This window comes from Solea senegalensis, linkage group LG13, assembly GCF_019176455.1.
Source record: "Solea senegalensis isolate Sse05_10M linkage group LG13, IFAPA_SoseM_1, whole genome shotgun sequence".
NCBI classification, from domain to species: domain Eukaryota; kingdom Metazoa; phylum Chordata; class Actinopteri; order Pleuronectiformes; family Soleidae; genus Solea; species Solea senegalensis.
Window position 1 is genome coordinate 18,960,388 of NC_058033.1, and position 15,059 is coordinate 18,975,446.

The window sequence follows — 15,059 nt, forward strand, 5'->3', positions numbered from 1 at the left end:
CTGTAACAAATACTTTAAAAAAATAAAAAATAAATTTAGGCTTTATTCCATAACTTCAAAGACTGTGTCGGTGTTATTATTTCTGTCATTACACCAACTGCATTTGTACGTGCTCTCAGGTTAAACAGCTTAACGGCTTAAACTGTTTTTTCATGCAACAAACAAAACATGTTGAGTCTTTAATTTGTATTCACAACAAATAAGAACAAGTTATTCAGGTAATATTTTTCAGGTTCTTGAATTTACCCATTTATGAACAGTGTATATGTAATAGATGGTCTGTAACACATTTTAATGTTTAATATTTATTAATATGCATGCAAACAGCTCCTGTAGGTACCTTTCTCAATAATTGTCATTTCATAAACAGTAAAGCAGTTATTAGTTACTGGACATCATTTTAAAACTTACAGCATCTGATTTTATGATACAGTCTCATGCATTATTCATTATATTAATACATGTTTTTATAGTTTGTTTTAAGGGTTAGGGTTTTTGTTTACTGTCGTTGTCAGACAATAATAAAATAATAACAGACATATGATGACATGATCAATGTAATTAATCATGGTTATCATTGGTTATATATAATGCATTAACACCACAGCCAGTGTGCTGCTTTTGTTTGCCATATCAGTCGTTCCGAGGTGTGTCGTGACTTGGTAACACATGACTTCATACTTTAACACACCCTTATAGCACAGTCTATTTTTGACATCCGGGTGAGAATTACATTATCTTTGGACATATTTATGTATTACGCTGTTAGAGTGAACGATTGACGCTAAAGTACAAAAGAAAAGTCTGGAAAAGCACATATTCTCCTCTACACCCTCGATTATTGGAGAACTGTACCTCACATGGTTATAGAAAAGTCCAGATATATCTAGAACTATGGATCTCGCGATAACTCCCCACGAGAAGTCAATAACCACCTTGCCACTGCAGCTTGCTCCCAGCACAGATCACAGACACCGGTCAGCGGTGAGGATTATGTGTACTAGTATCCCGTCTTAAAACGCCGAGGAACAACTGACTATCCCACTGGGCTTTGACATCTTTTCAACGCCATTGCCATACCTCTTACTTAATTTTGTACGCTTTTCTGTATATCACGCGGAATATTGAAGACAGGCGTATCGTAGAAAATGTCAGTGGTGGGATTTGACTTGGGCTTTCAAAGCTGCTATGTAGCTGTAGCCCGAGCAGGAGGGATCGAGACAGTCGCTAATGAGTACAGCGACAGAAGCACACCGTAAGTACATACAATACTGATATTTAATATTTACTGTACGTGTGGTGAGACAGCTACAGAAAGTGATTAACATGGGACCGATGTAGTGCACGTGAATGCTGCTTCACTTACTAGCTACCATTTTGCGCAAGTTGTACCATGTGCCGGCTTATTAATTGAATTTCGGAATAAGTGAATTACTCGAGCAAATATTAGTCTTTCAATGTCGAAAGCCTTCATAAGTTAACATTTATCACTCACACTACCTCGTTGTGTACCCTCCAGCTAGCTATTAAGCGAAACCCAGTTAGTACTGTGCGCGTAAGCAACCGTTGTTTGTTACCCGGCTCTCACAGGCGGACGGTGTTTCCCCTCCCGCATTGCTCAGCTTGTGAAGTCGAAAGCTCCGTCCATCCGGTGTGCGCCGTGTGATAAAGTGAGCGTCCTCGATGACAACTGCAACCAAACGCTTGTTTGGTTTGTGGAACGTTCTAGAAATGAGATTACAGTAGTTTCCCCTGGATGGGTTCACTGACTTCACACACTCTTTATGTTAACATGTATAATTACTTTGTATAAAAGAAAGTTACTATTTATGTGGTTAATATTGTACAAATATATATATATATATCCATTCATCTCATTTGACATACCAAGAGTACAATAGGCTAAACTCTGTACCCATAATAGTTGAGCTTCCTGCAATAAACTGAAAAAGATCATCTAATTAATTGTAATCCTCATCAATTGTATGTTTTTTGGGGGGGGTATTGTACATTTGAAATACATAATTCAGACCTTTATGAATGTTTTTGTATTTTAAATGCACAGGAAAAACAGTGTGTTGAAGGATGATTTCTAAAACAACCATGCAGAGAATTCATTTTATGACTGAATCTAGACTGCTGGATAAAATATGTAACATAAATATGTCTGATCACATTTCTGAGATTTCTCATTTATTTAAAAATTCAGCCAATTACTTCATTTTGCAATAGTTGTGGGCCCACACTTGTGGTGAGGTTTTTCCTCTGAGAGCTGATGTATTGACCAGTCTTAGATGCCACCATCTGCCTGTGTGTGTTGACAGCGACTGTCGCTCTGACATCTGTGTTTGATGGGTCTGACTATAACAGGCACGTGGAGACCACCACAAGCCACTGAGATACTCGGATACTGGACCACATCACTTCACTTTGTTTATCCACAACTTAATGTTGAGAGATTAATTTTAGTGAGACTCTGTGCAGCTACAATTTCATATTTTTCGATATTGCAAAAGGTTTCCTTTGCTGCTGCTTTTGAGCAAAATAAAAACTGAAACTATGATATTTTGCCTTATTCTAAACAAAACTAAATGTTGCTACTGGAGATATTGAAAATGGTATCTTTTGGTTTATGTGGGTTAGCCTTAGAAGTGCTGTGTCATGTGTGGGCATGAAATATAAACCATACAATAAATAAACTGTTAAGGAAATATCTGAGGATTTGGAGTGTATTCAAAAATAGGTTATTGTTTTATAGTTGAACACAGTTTTTTGTCTCCTTCAGGTCATTTGTATCGTTTGGACCAAGAAATCGCTCTATCGGAGCAGCTGCAAAGAGCCAGGTAAAATATTTTTTTCGTGATGATAAAATTGGAATTGTATGAAGGTTAATATCGTGATAGTAACTTTATTTGATTTTGATTTTTCTCCTCTTCTGCCTTGTTGACAATGTCCAGGTGGTGACCAACTGTAAGAACACTGTTCAGGGATTTAAGCGTTTCCATGGGAGGGCATTCACAGACCCATACATCCAGTCAGCCAAGTCTACGGTTGTGTATGACTTGGCACAGATGCCATCTGGATCCACTGGTATAAAGGTAAGACTAAGAATATGAACTGTTACATCTTAGTTAGAGATAGATGCTATGTTTCTGTCATAGTACGGTTTGTTTTGGTACAGTACAGTACAGTCTGGAAACGGTTACGTCCAGGGTCAGGCTTGCGTTTCGAATGATCTGAACTGATTTATCAGCAGTTCTCAATATTGAACTAACCAGTCAAACATGAAAAAGGAACAGTCATAAGAAAGAAATACAGAGAAAGCACAGCAAAACAAAGCAGCTTATTAACGACCATATTGATTTATTGACTGTTACTTCCTGTCCCCCCTCTGATGAAATACAAGTTTAATAACAACAAATGATACACAAACACAAAATCGTCAGATATCACGACAAAATAAAAGGTTTAGTGACTTGACAACAGTGATTAAGATTCTGAGAACAAAATGTATATAAATACATTATACAATACATCAGCCAGGCAGTATTTGTCTACCACTACCCCCCAAACCTTCAAATTAGTTAAATGCTTGCATTAAATATGAACAAGTTAAAAACATTGGTGTTTGGTGCCCTCAGGTAGCTAGTGGAAGATCCAAAACATGCGTTAATATTTTGCAATGATGCCAATGATGATTATATGAATAGTTCTTGGTTTTGACCCTGCAGGTAAACAGCCACACACTGTTACACCTGTATTTCTCTGTTAGCCACATAAACAATTTGCCTCTAATTATCTCTGTACTTCTCTTGAACTTAAGGTGATGTATATGGAGGAGGAGAAAGTATTCAGCATCGAGCAGGTCACTGGCATGCTGCTGACCAAACTGAAGGAGACTGCTGAAAGTGCAATGAAGAAACCAGTTGCTGATTGTGTGATCTCTGTAAGTATTCCCATGGACATCTAACCATTTCACAGCTTCAGAAGAGTGCATTATTTCTGAAAATCTTTTCTTACAAGGGCTTTGAGTAAAATGAAATTTACTAATGAAAGCACCCTCTGAAGTGTATAAATGTATCACTACCTGTCTATGTGGCATGTGCTTGAGGCACTTAACAGATGTCTTGCCTGAAGCTTAATTTCCTCTCTTGCACCTTGTCTGTGAAGAGTGGGAAGTGTGTGTTTCTGGCTGTGCCTGGTGTATGAACAGCATCTGTTATGTAACGTTATGGGTCTCACACAGTGAGGCTTTTATTTTCACTGGGTCTAAATCTGTAGTTTACATCAGCACAAAACATGTTGTTATTATTACTGAGGCCATTATCTAAATATAGCTCTTGGGCCTTTCCACAGGAGAGATGTTTTGTTTTGGCACCGGGAACAAACATGGTAGAGTTACCTAAAGATCTTGTGACGCAGACCGTTTATGCATCATTAGGGTTTAAAGTGATTATTAAGAAAAAAAAGAAGTGATTATTAACATCCAAGAAATGACACATACGATGTAGCACTTGGACACGTGGTGCATTAATGTGTATTGCAGTGGCCACTCTATGTATGAATTTTTTATTATTGTTTGTTCCAGTTAAAACCGCTTTCCAAGACTCTCAGTGTTAATATCCTCACTCGCAGACACTCAATAATACTCGTTAATACAGTTTATTTTCTTCATTTCCAGGTCCCAAGCTATTTTACTGATGTAGAGAGGAGGTCTGTCATGGATGCGGCTCAGATCGCAGGCCTAAACTGTCTACGACTAATGAATGAGACGACTGCAGGTACCTGAATGGGTTTCCTCGTAGTCATTTAAATGTGTATCTAATGTTTATGTTATTTTGTGTTAGGGCTGTCTTCATCTCATGGAACAGTTACACAGATTAAAATAAATCTTTGAGGGAAGGATAATGTTGTTAGCTTCAGTCCAAGTGTGGAATGTCACATTATTTACCAGTAATTGGTTGTGCCAGGCTATAGCAGAAAATCTATATGACATTGTAGAATTTACAGTGCAGTAGATGTCAGATCTAGGGCTACATTTTTTTGTTCTACTACAGTTCGAATAGAGAATACTAACTAATTTGGCTGGTATTGTGGTGAGGAGAAATCTAATCTGTTCTGTTGGTTTGTGGCAGTGGCTCTCGCATATGGCATCTACAAGCAGGACCTGCCAGCCCCAGAAGAGAAGCCCAGGATTGTGGTGTTTGTGGATCTGGGCCACTCTGGTTACCAGGTGTCGGTTTGTGCCTTCAACAAGGGAAAGCTTAAGGTGAGTGATGAATAATTTGTCTCTAATTCGTAAAGCAAAATTGGATCATCATATTTTGAGGACACAGCTCAATGTAGATGTTGGACAGGACCAAAAGGGTAAAAAGTGCTGTGTAACAGTGCTTTGAACAACTTTCAGTCATTGAAACCAGGAATGTGAAACATTATATTACAAGAAGTGTTATTTCTAATTACTAATGTATTTCACCCATATACTGTGTGAGGTCTGCCTAGCAACAAACCCTAGTCCCAAAACATTGTCACTTAAAAACACAGACTTGATTAGACCAGCTGCTGCCTCAGTTCAACGAGTGAGAATGTGACGCTTTGTCTTTGACTTAAATATAAATATCAGTTCTTTTATCTTGATACCTAATGTAGCTGGATGGCTCGATACTACTTATATATACCATTTATGTTGAGTATCGTATTGGCTCATCTCTACTTTTATATGAGAACATATCCCCACTTTTATTTTATTTGCCTTTTTATTAATTTTAATGCTTTTACAATCTTTTTTTATCATCTTACATCGCTGGGATTGGTTTTATTGTTATATGTCAAGTTGGGTTTTATTTTGCTGCCCCATTTTAGGACTCCTTGTGAAAAGTGCTAAAACTGCTCATCTTTAAAAGTAAGTTTCACAATGAATCCTTTTTCTCCATCCGTCATCATCAGATCCTGGCTACAGCGTTTGATTCTGAACTTGGCGGGAAAGACTTTGACAACATCTTGGTCAACTACTTCTGTGAGGAGTTTGGAAAGAAGTACAAACTGGATGTCAAGTCTAAGCCCCGAGCACTGGTGCGGCTCTATCAAGAGTGCGAGAAACTCAAGAAGCTGATGAGTGCCAACTCCTCCGACCTGCCGCTCAACATTGAATGCTTCATGAATGACATTGATGTTTCTAGTAAACTAAACAGGTAAACCACGAGAAACATTTCTTTAATATATTATATATTTTTTTTCATATGTTTATAGTCTGAAGGCTGGTAAAAATGTTTTGATACAAATAATTATTACATGTGCAGCACATGTGGGCTTTCCCTGAGTATGCACCTATTAATAATGTTTGACCATGTGTCCCCAGAGGTCATTTTGAGGAGATGTGTGCGGGGCTGCTGGCCAAAGTAGAGGGTCCCCTGCGCAGCATCATGGAACAAGCCAGTGAGTACATATGACTTGAACAGAGCACATGCACACACAATTAGGCGGGGCTCAGTCATGTGCTCTGCTGAAACAGCCTTTCCCTCCAGACAGTAGTGACATGCCTGCCTCCTTTCAACCCTGCTATACTCATGCTCTATCACTTCCTGTATGCTCTTGCTTGTCCATTCTAAGCAGTTGTATGTCTTACTGTGATAAATGTCAGATTATATCATGTATGCTATTTTAACTAGTTCTAAATCAGTGGATGTTTTGAGTTTTTAAATCTTTTTTTTTTTTTAGATAATCAAATTATGAGAGAAACATGTTTTTTTTATATTGAAGAAAAAAATTAAGTAGTCTCACGCCGCCAATCTGCCCACGTTTTTTTTTATGACGCCACCTACTGTTATATGCACTGTGAATTGCTTGATATCCATAGACTAGGCCTACGCAGAACAAACATCAAGTCCTAATTACTAGCGGTGTTGTGGACACTGTACACTTGTCTCTCTCCGCTATTGACTTGAGATTCCATCCAAGCTGTGTAAGCACATTCGGTCCTTGAATTTTAGGGTATTGGCCCTGGAAAGTCCATGAAATGTCCTTGAATTTGATGTCCTATATGTTTTATTTGTCTGCATGGGTTTATTGCATCAAGACTTTAAAGCTCAATCACAAGCTGTGATTGTGTAAGCTTAACAGGCATCTGTTTTGCGTCACACTAATTTCCTTCCTGTTTGCAGAACTGAAAAAGGAAGACATCTATGCGGTGGAGATTGTTGGCGGCGCTTCCAGAATCCCAGCCATCAAAGAGCGTATCAGCAAGGTCTTTGGCAAAGAGCTGAGCACCACCCTGAACGCAGATGAGGCTGTGGCCAGAGGCTGTGCTCTGCAGGTACAGCTATCATATCTATACAAAACACACACTACGTTTACAGCCAGATATTGAAAGATTCTGGCTATTCTTTTATACCTAAAACCAGTTGAAGGAGCCATTGTTGTGTAACTAAAACCAGGACCATTGATCTACTCCTGCTGTTTGGTAAAGGTCACAGTTCTGAATATGTTGTAGCTGATTTTTCCCACGAGTTGTTATCGATTGTAATGACCTCTCTTCTCAGGTTGAATAATGAGTTTGGTTTTGTATTTTGTTTTCCTCCACAGTGTGCCATCTTGTCACCGGCCTTCAAAGTTAGAGAATTCTCCATTACAGATGTTGTCCCCTACTCGATTTCCCTGAAATGGAATTCAGCCGCTGAAGATGGCGTGAGGTGCGATTTCTGTCTTGTCAACATTTCATAAGGAAATGTAGTTAGGACTTTGATTTCTTAGAGTTCAATAGAGAACATGGGGAACTTTACATGCTATAGATACCAGCTATTTAAGAGTTGTCACTTAAAGCTGCACTTGGCAGGAGTTATATCCATAGGTCGCTCAAATACTTGTAGGGATAGATGTTCTCAGTCCTGAGCAAGTACGTGCAGATGCACTTGTTTGGTAAGCGGCAGATGACCCGAGGCAATCTCTGAATCTGTCTATTGACACACATTTTACTGTTTTTAAGTGTCTGGCTCACTTTGAGTCATTAATTTTTTTCTAGGTTTCTTTGCAGTTTTGCGAGGTGTTGCCAACGGACATACTGTATATAGATGCTGTTAGTGTAGTAGAACAATTCGGGAGGTCACGCTCCTTCAGAACTGCTCTGTGATTGGTTGAATCCCCCTATGACACTTCAGGTTTAGTTGTGAGGCTATCAGTATAGCCCAAAGAAGGTGCAGAGTGTGGACGCAGCAACTGGAACAGCTGTAATGTTACATTCCTGTTGTGCTATAGGTTTGAACTGAATATTTTTATTTCAAACTCCTCTCAATATTAAATTATGTCCACCCACGTGACAAGATTAAGGGTTTTTATAGGACTGTTGGGAATAGGGGTGCAACGGATCAAAAAACTCACGGATCGGATCGTTCCGCGGATCACAATCACGGATCGGATCAGCAAAAAAAGTCTGGCACAATCTTTTCGCTGAAGTGGGTGCGCGACGGCGCACCGTCGTAACGTGACTCAAGCACTTTCAGCATGTGTTTAAAGCCCTCGTTTTGCACAACCAAATATGGCCTCATGTCTTCACCTATAAACACACCGATAGCGTTTGTGATGGCTTTAGCCCAGTCTGATTGTGCATCAAGGGGCTGCTTAAATGCCGCGGTGATAAGCTTTTGTTGAGCAGCCTTCGTTTTCACTCCTGTCAGTGAAACACTAGTGTGATGTCGCTTCAAATGCATGGTCATGCTTTATGTGTTTCCACTGACATATGGCTTTCTTGTGCCACAGTGCCTCCACACAGTCAGGGTTTTATCCACTAACTTCTTTCCTTCGTCATTATATTTGACAGGGAAGCCAAAATGCTCCCATATTGGGGATTTAAATGACGCGGGGCATTCAAGCTCCTCCGTTCCTCCACTCGCCATGACCACAGCATAAATCAATCCGCGGATCACGTGTGTGCCGAACCGAAGATATTGATCCGAACGGATCGCGGATCAATGATGATCCGTTGCACCACTAGTTGGGAACAACACCTGTCATTGTGTTTTCTGAGGCATTCAGTCAACCCTGTAGGATTATCACACCACCAATATGATTATGACTTAATTTTCTGATTTATCTTTGAATGAAAAGTTTTGTTAACTTAGAGAGAGGGAGAGAGAATCTGCGCAGCTGCTAAAACAGTTTTAGAAATATAATATTTGTTTTTGTCATGTATTCAGATTCAGACTAGACAGTAAAACTGCAATGAGAGGTGTCACTTTTATGTAATAATGCTGGTAGAATGTCGATATTACCATCAACATATTTTCTATTGGTCTGTTTATGCTGGGATCTGAATGTGTCATGTGTTAACCAAAAAAAAAAAAGGCAAGACGCATGAGGTTAAAAATAGACGTGTCTCTCAATGTAAACACAGCCACAGCTCACTCCATGCATATCTCTGGATCTGCTCTTGAAAATTCACTTCTCTTTTTGACCTCCTCCGGTTTTATTTTCAGTGATTGTGAAGTTTTCCCAAAGAACCATGCAGCTCCCTTCTCCAAAGTTCTGACCTTCTACCGGAAGGAGCCCTTCACCCTTGATGCCTACTACAACAACCCCAAGGAGCTGCCCTACCCCAGCACCACCATAGGTACTGCAGGTTCACTTTCTCTGAGAAAAACTTACTTGTAAGAGACCAGTGATTATTTTGGGAATAAAACACAATCAACACTAAATGAATAAGCTGTAGATACAGCAGATGTTTTTGTATTGTAATACAAGCTCATGTCCAAAGCAATCCATCAAATATAGTGTGTTCATTTTTGTTGCCTTAGCTTTGAATGGCTGCATTTAGTGGTGCAGAGAGAGACAGAACCTTTGAGTATGTGCATAGTAACCAACTGACACATTTAGCTTTTAGTTTATTATGTTAACTGTTCCGTTGTCTCCAGTGTAATTACTTTATTTTTCTCACATATTAAATGTTATAATTTAGAGAAGCTTTGTTACATTCATTTTCCTTGCTCACTGATAATGTTCTAACATTTTCCTCTTTCTTTGCCTCGTAGGACAGTTTAACATCCAGAATGTGGTTCCTCAGGCATCTGGAGAGAGTGCAAAGGTCAAGGTGAAAGTGCGGGTCAATGTCCACGGTGTGTTCAGTGTATCGAACGCTTCGCTCGTAGAAGTTGTGAAAACTGCTGAGGGTGAGGAGCCAATGGAGACAGACCCGACAGTGAAAGACGAAGAGGTGTGTATTGTTTACATTGGGATTATGAGTATGTGTGAGAAAGAAGTGACTGGTTCTCCTGGACAGTTATGTGTTTGCAGAGTCCTCACTTTTTAAGATCCCTTTTACAAAGTATGCTGGTCTGGCCACACCTTCTCAGTCATGTCATCACAATGGAATTGAGATTTCCTGTCATAATAAGCTTAAATGTAAATAATACATAAAACTGTTTATCTGGTTGAATCTAAACTCTAAAAGCATACAAAACCTAAAGTACAAGACAGCTGCAATAATCACAACGTATAAGAACATAATTGAGACAGAGAACAGAAGTTTTAATGCAGAGAAAATTAAACCATGAAAAAGGCTCAAACAGAAATGGACAATCTAGAGGTAATCAGAGTTAAAACTCCTTGCAAATGTGTGTATAGTGTTTGCTTTTTATCCATTTTCAAATAGCCCGAAATGAGACTATAGATCACCACAAAGTGGTAAATGTGGGATCATGAACGCAAGCCCTTTGTTTTGTTTACGGTGTGTCAGAACAAAATGCAGGTGGACCACGAGGATCAGAAGCATCAGTCTGGAGAAAATGGAGACAAGAAGTCTGAGGCTGAAGAGATGGAGGTAATTATGTGCTTGGCGACATTGGCAATATTATATTTTTAAGATGTTTTATACAGAATTGCATTGGCAACGCAGAAACCCAGTCAATATTGAAAGGTCTCCTTGTTTTCACTATAAACTATTGCACAATTAAAAAGAGGAGAGCCAGCAGGGAAACATTTAGTGTAGTTGCCAATCGCTGTCGCCAACAAAAAAATGCTGGGTCAGCAAACCTTAATGAAAAATATTTTGCTGTCTGTCAGCTTCTTTTTTTTGTCATCCCTAAGTTGTATGTAAATGTTAACATTGCCTAACAGAAACAGATGTCTGAGAAAGTGGCACTAACGTGCAAGAATGCCGACATCTAAAAATGATCTAATAGCGTAGATACAACACAAATAAGTGAAATGGTTGGGAAGCTTTCGGCCCTCAGACTCATTCAGGTTCAAGACTAAAAGCATGACATTTGGTTGAAAATGCCAACATGGAGCAAATTCTTTTCAAATTCTTTTTCAAATTCAAATTCTTTTCAACAAAGTGAGAGTGAACGTGACAAGAGAAGAGTTCTGATCAGCCAGAAAAACACGAGAAGCTTGTACATAAAAGAGTGGCTGCTTACAGGATTTGTGCTCATATTACACACTCTTATCCCTTCACTAAAGCAGTAGCAGCAGTTGTCCAGACAAATATTTGTTCTCTCTCCCTTTCCAGATGACAGAGGAGGCCAAGCAGGAGAAGAATGATCAACCCTCTCAGCCAAAGAAGCCCAAAGTGAAAACTAAGACAGTGGAGCTGCCCATAGAGAACAATTTGCACTGGCAGCTGTCCGGTGAAGTGCTTAATATGTTTGTGGAGAATGAGGTAATGCTAATCATCAGGAATGTCTAGCATGCACACACAGTATTTCCCCCAAGCAAAGTTCTACTGAGGCTTTATACTGCGGTTTTGTTTTTTGTTTTATTGAAAACAAGATTATGTTTTCCATCTCTTCTAATCATCAATTTGTTTTTGAGTGGTATTTTTGTGCACTGCAACACTGAAGCTGACCCAGCCACACTCCACCTTTTCCAGGGCAAGATGATCATGCAGGACAAGCTGGAGAAGGAGAGGAACGATGCCAAGAACAATGTAGAAGAGTATGTGTACGACATGAGGGACAAACTGCATGGCTCCCTGGAGAAGTTTGTGAACGACACTGTGAGTAGTGATCCCCGCAGTTCTCTAGAGGGCAGTGTTAACTAACTCATCTTAGCAGGCGAAGGGAGCATTCGGCGTTCATTTAGGCTCCACATAAAAGGTCCAGTGTGTAACATTGAGGACTGTATGTTGGCAGAAAATGAACATGCTACCCATAGGTTTTCATAACTTTATCCTTAGAATAAGCCTAAATTTATAGAAGGACCTTCTTTAACAGAAGCCACCATCATGTCCGCTCTGTACTGTCAGCTGGTTTATGCCTTTAAATACAAATTTCACGCTTTGTATTGTTAATGAAATCATAATTTACCTTTTGTCCAACACGTAGGATCGGGATGCATTCTCATTAAAACTGGAGGATACAGAGAACTGGCTGTATGAAGATGGAGAAGACCAACAGAAACAAGTGTACATTGACAAACTGGCTGAATTAAAGGTAACCAATGACTGCAGTTTCAACAGCCAACAATTTAAGCAGCAAATGATATTAGTTAACTGATGGAAAACAGAATTGTAGATCTGATTTGTTTTTTGCTGACTAAATGTGACGCTACCTCCAACAGAAACTGGGTCAGCCGATCAAGGAGAGATACATGGAAGCCGAGGAGAGGCCAAAAGCATTTGAGGAACTTGGCAGACAAATCCAGTTGTACATGAAGATTATTGAAGCGTACAAGGCAAAGGTAATCTGGCACAGAAAGCAAGATTCTTCACTGATAGTTTGATTGTATTTGAGCAGTGACCCTCACTGACCTTTGACTATTAACTGTACTTAAATGGTTGTTTAGTTGAAATGTAATTACTGTATGTAGATGCACTAAGATTGCTTTTAAGTGGTTTAAGGTCACCTTATCCTCACTTTGATTCACAGGTGCTCAACTAACCCATGTTTACACTTGCAAATTTACAGTACTATATCCTGTGCTTTCAATAGGATGAGCAGTACGATCACCTGGATGAGCTGGAGGTGACTCGGGTGGAGAAGCAGGTGAATGATGCCATGGTCTGGATGAACACCAAGATGAACCTGCAGAACAATCAGGACCTCACCCAGGATCCTGTGGTTAAAGTCGAGGAGATCAAGGCCAAGTCTAAGGTACTGAGAGAGCGAATGATGCACACAGTTGTAGGTTTTTCATCAGTTACATTCAATATACAAATATCTCAGTTGTCATCAGTTGTCATCAGTGTGTAGTCTCTGGGGATTGTAATGTGTTAAGCCCATAAACATACTCTCCCCTGATTGAAATGCTGCCTAGACACATTATTATTTTTTCCACATGTAATTTTTGTAAGGTTTAAATTCTGTTTAAGCAACATGGTCAGGTTTAATACAGTACTTATTCTTCTGGAATATGTGGAGTTTGCATGTTTATGAGTGACTAGTTGTAAGTCTCTGTATGTTGGCCCTGTGATGGACTGGCGACCTGTACCCTACCTTACACCCTATGTTGGCTGGGATTGGCACCAGCAACCATGCAGCCCTCAGGTGGAGGATAAAGTGATCTCCTTAGGCCTCCAGCTTTTTCTATGCCCTGCTGCATCTTTGTAGTCCCAGCAGTTAAATGTGAAACAGCACTGTTTGTAGAAATGAATATAAGCATGGTCAAGTTCTCTTCTAAAAAAACAAAACAAAAAACACTTAATTTTGTTCAGGAGCTTTATCAAGCCTGCAATCCCGTGGTATCCAAACCCAAGCCCAAGGTGGAGCCTCCCAAGGAGCAGAAGACGGAGAATGGACCAATCAATGGACAGGAGGGATCAGAGAGCCAGCCGTGCAACCAAGACAAAGCCACACCTGCAGCAACGGAACAGGACAAGGCCGACAACAAGCTCCCTGAAATGGACATTGACTAACAACTCCAGCTGTTTCCCCAAGGTTCAACTCTGTTTGTCCTGCTACTCGCTCCAGATTCTGTTGTTTTCCTGAGATTGTTGTTGTTGACACAGTAGCCTCTCTCTCTTGAAGACAAGACAGCAGCAGCATCCTTAATCAGTGCAATTCATCCATCAGCCACCTCGACATGTCGGTTCTTGTTTCCTTTTAAGTACTAAAATATTGCATAATATTAATATTGACTGGACTACTTTATGAAGTAGGAGTTGTGTCTGTGGGATGATAACTGCTTTCTCTGTGTTTCTTTGATGGCCATTAAGTTTAAGAATGTTCAGTTGTTCTTGAATCCATTTACTTATGCTAAGAATATCAGGTTTAAAGAAGCATGCAAAATGCCTCTGGAAAAACAGTAACAATCAAAGGATTCATGAAGATGTAAAATAACACAGTGCGTCTAAATAAGATGTAGATACAGTGGCACTTATAGACAAATGTTTCAAATTGTACATGATGTTTTTTTTCTCTACAAAACAATGTTGAGTGCTGGATTATTACATAAAAGGACAGGCTGAGTTTTTCATGTTACTTGTACTGTATGTTGCATTTAGATACTACAATATACTGTCATGCAGTATTTCATGATTTGGCTTTTCTCATTAGAAAGCTATGGTCCATAGCTGGTTATGTTCTCTGGTAGCCTTGTATTGCTTTTTCTACTTAACTTTGGATGCTGGTTTAACAAATCACCTTTGGGTGCTGCTGTTGTTGCCACATCACAAAGCAAAAATAATACAAAAAAATCAATAAAAAGACAATGTGGGAAATTGATTATTGAAATATTTTTTTCCTGTAGACATTTTGCTTTTCGTTTTAATGATAGTCCAAAAAATGGCAAAATGTCCTGGTCCCAATTTTTCAAATGTGACTACTTTCAAATTAAACTCTTGTCAGTCTCAGCTGTGGGACAGAAAAGGGTAAAAACATTTTTTGGTGCTCCACCTTGTTCCTACAGCAGGGGACAAACGCGACAACATGTACATTTTGCATATTGAAGGAGAAGCTGACTAATGCAACCAAAGAATGACACTTTTTGGTATGCAAAGGCCACCCATGTCCCCGCTTGCCAAGAGATTGGTCTTAAAATCTTAGAAACTAGACGTTTAAAGAGTGGGAGAAAGAAAACAACTGAAGGGTCTAAGCTCCTCTCTTTAAGAAATTCAGTTACTGTGGTCAAATGTG

At 39.5% G+C, this 15,059-nt stretch overlaps 1 protein-coding gene across 1 annotated transcript; it reads left to right on the top strand.

The window, feature by feature from the left end:
• Window positions 1–935: 935 nt before the first annotated feature.
• On the top strand, window positions 936–14,454 carry LOC122779982 (heat shock 70 kDa protein 4-like). The gene is made up of 19 exons (XM_044042727.1): window positions 936–1,255; window positions 2,786–2,843; window positions 2,958–3,098; window positions 3,824–3,946; window positions 4,682–4,781; window positions 5,136–5,269; window positions 5,947–6,191; window positions 6,359–6,435; window positions 7,161–7,312; window positions 7,582–7,688; window positions 9,468–9,601; window positions 10,020–10,201; window positions 10,724–10,807; window positions 11,498–11,647; window positions 11,858–11,983; window positions 12,312–12,419; window positions 12,547–12,666; window positions 12,918–13,079; window positions 13,640–14,454. The coding sequence occupies exons 1-19, from the start codon at window positions 1,149–1,151 to the stop codon at window positions 13,838–13,840; spliced, it is 2,511 nt and encodes an 836-aa protein (XP_043898662.1). The 5' UTR covers window positions 936–1,148; the 3' UTR covers window positions 13,841–14,454.
• The last annotated feature ends 605 nt before the right edge of the window (window positions 14,455–15,059 follow it).

Coding starts and splice junctions, on each gene's coding strand:
- LOC122779982 (XM_044042727.1), top strand. CDS start 1,149: ATGTCAGTGGTGGGATTTGACTTGGGCTTTCAAAGCTGCTATGTAGCT. Junction 5,270..5,946: donor TCAACAAGGGAAAGCTTAAG/GTGAGTGATGAA, acceptor CGTCATCATCAG/ATCCTGGCTACAGCGTTTGA. Junction 6,192..6,358: donor GTTTCTAGTAAACTAAACAG/GTAAACCACGAG, acceptor ATGTGTCCCCAG/AGGTCATTTTGAGGAGATGT.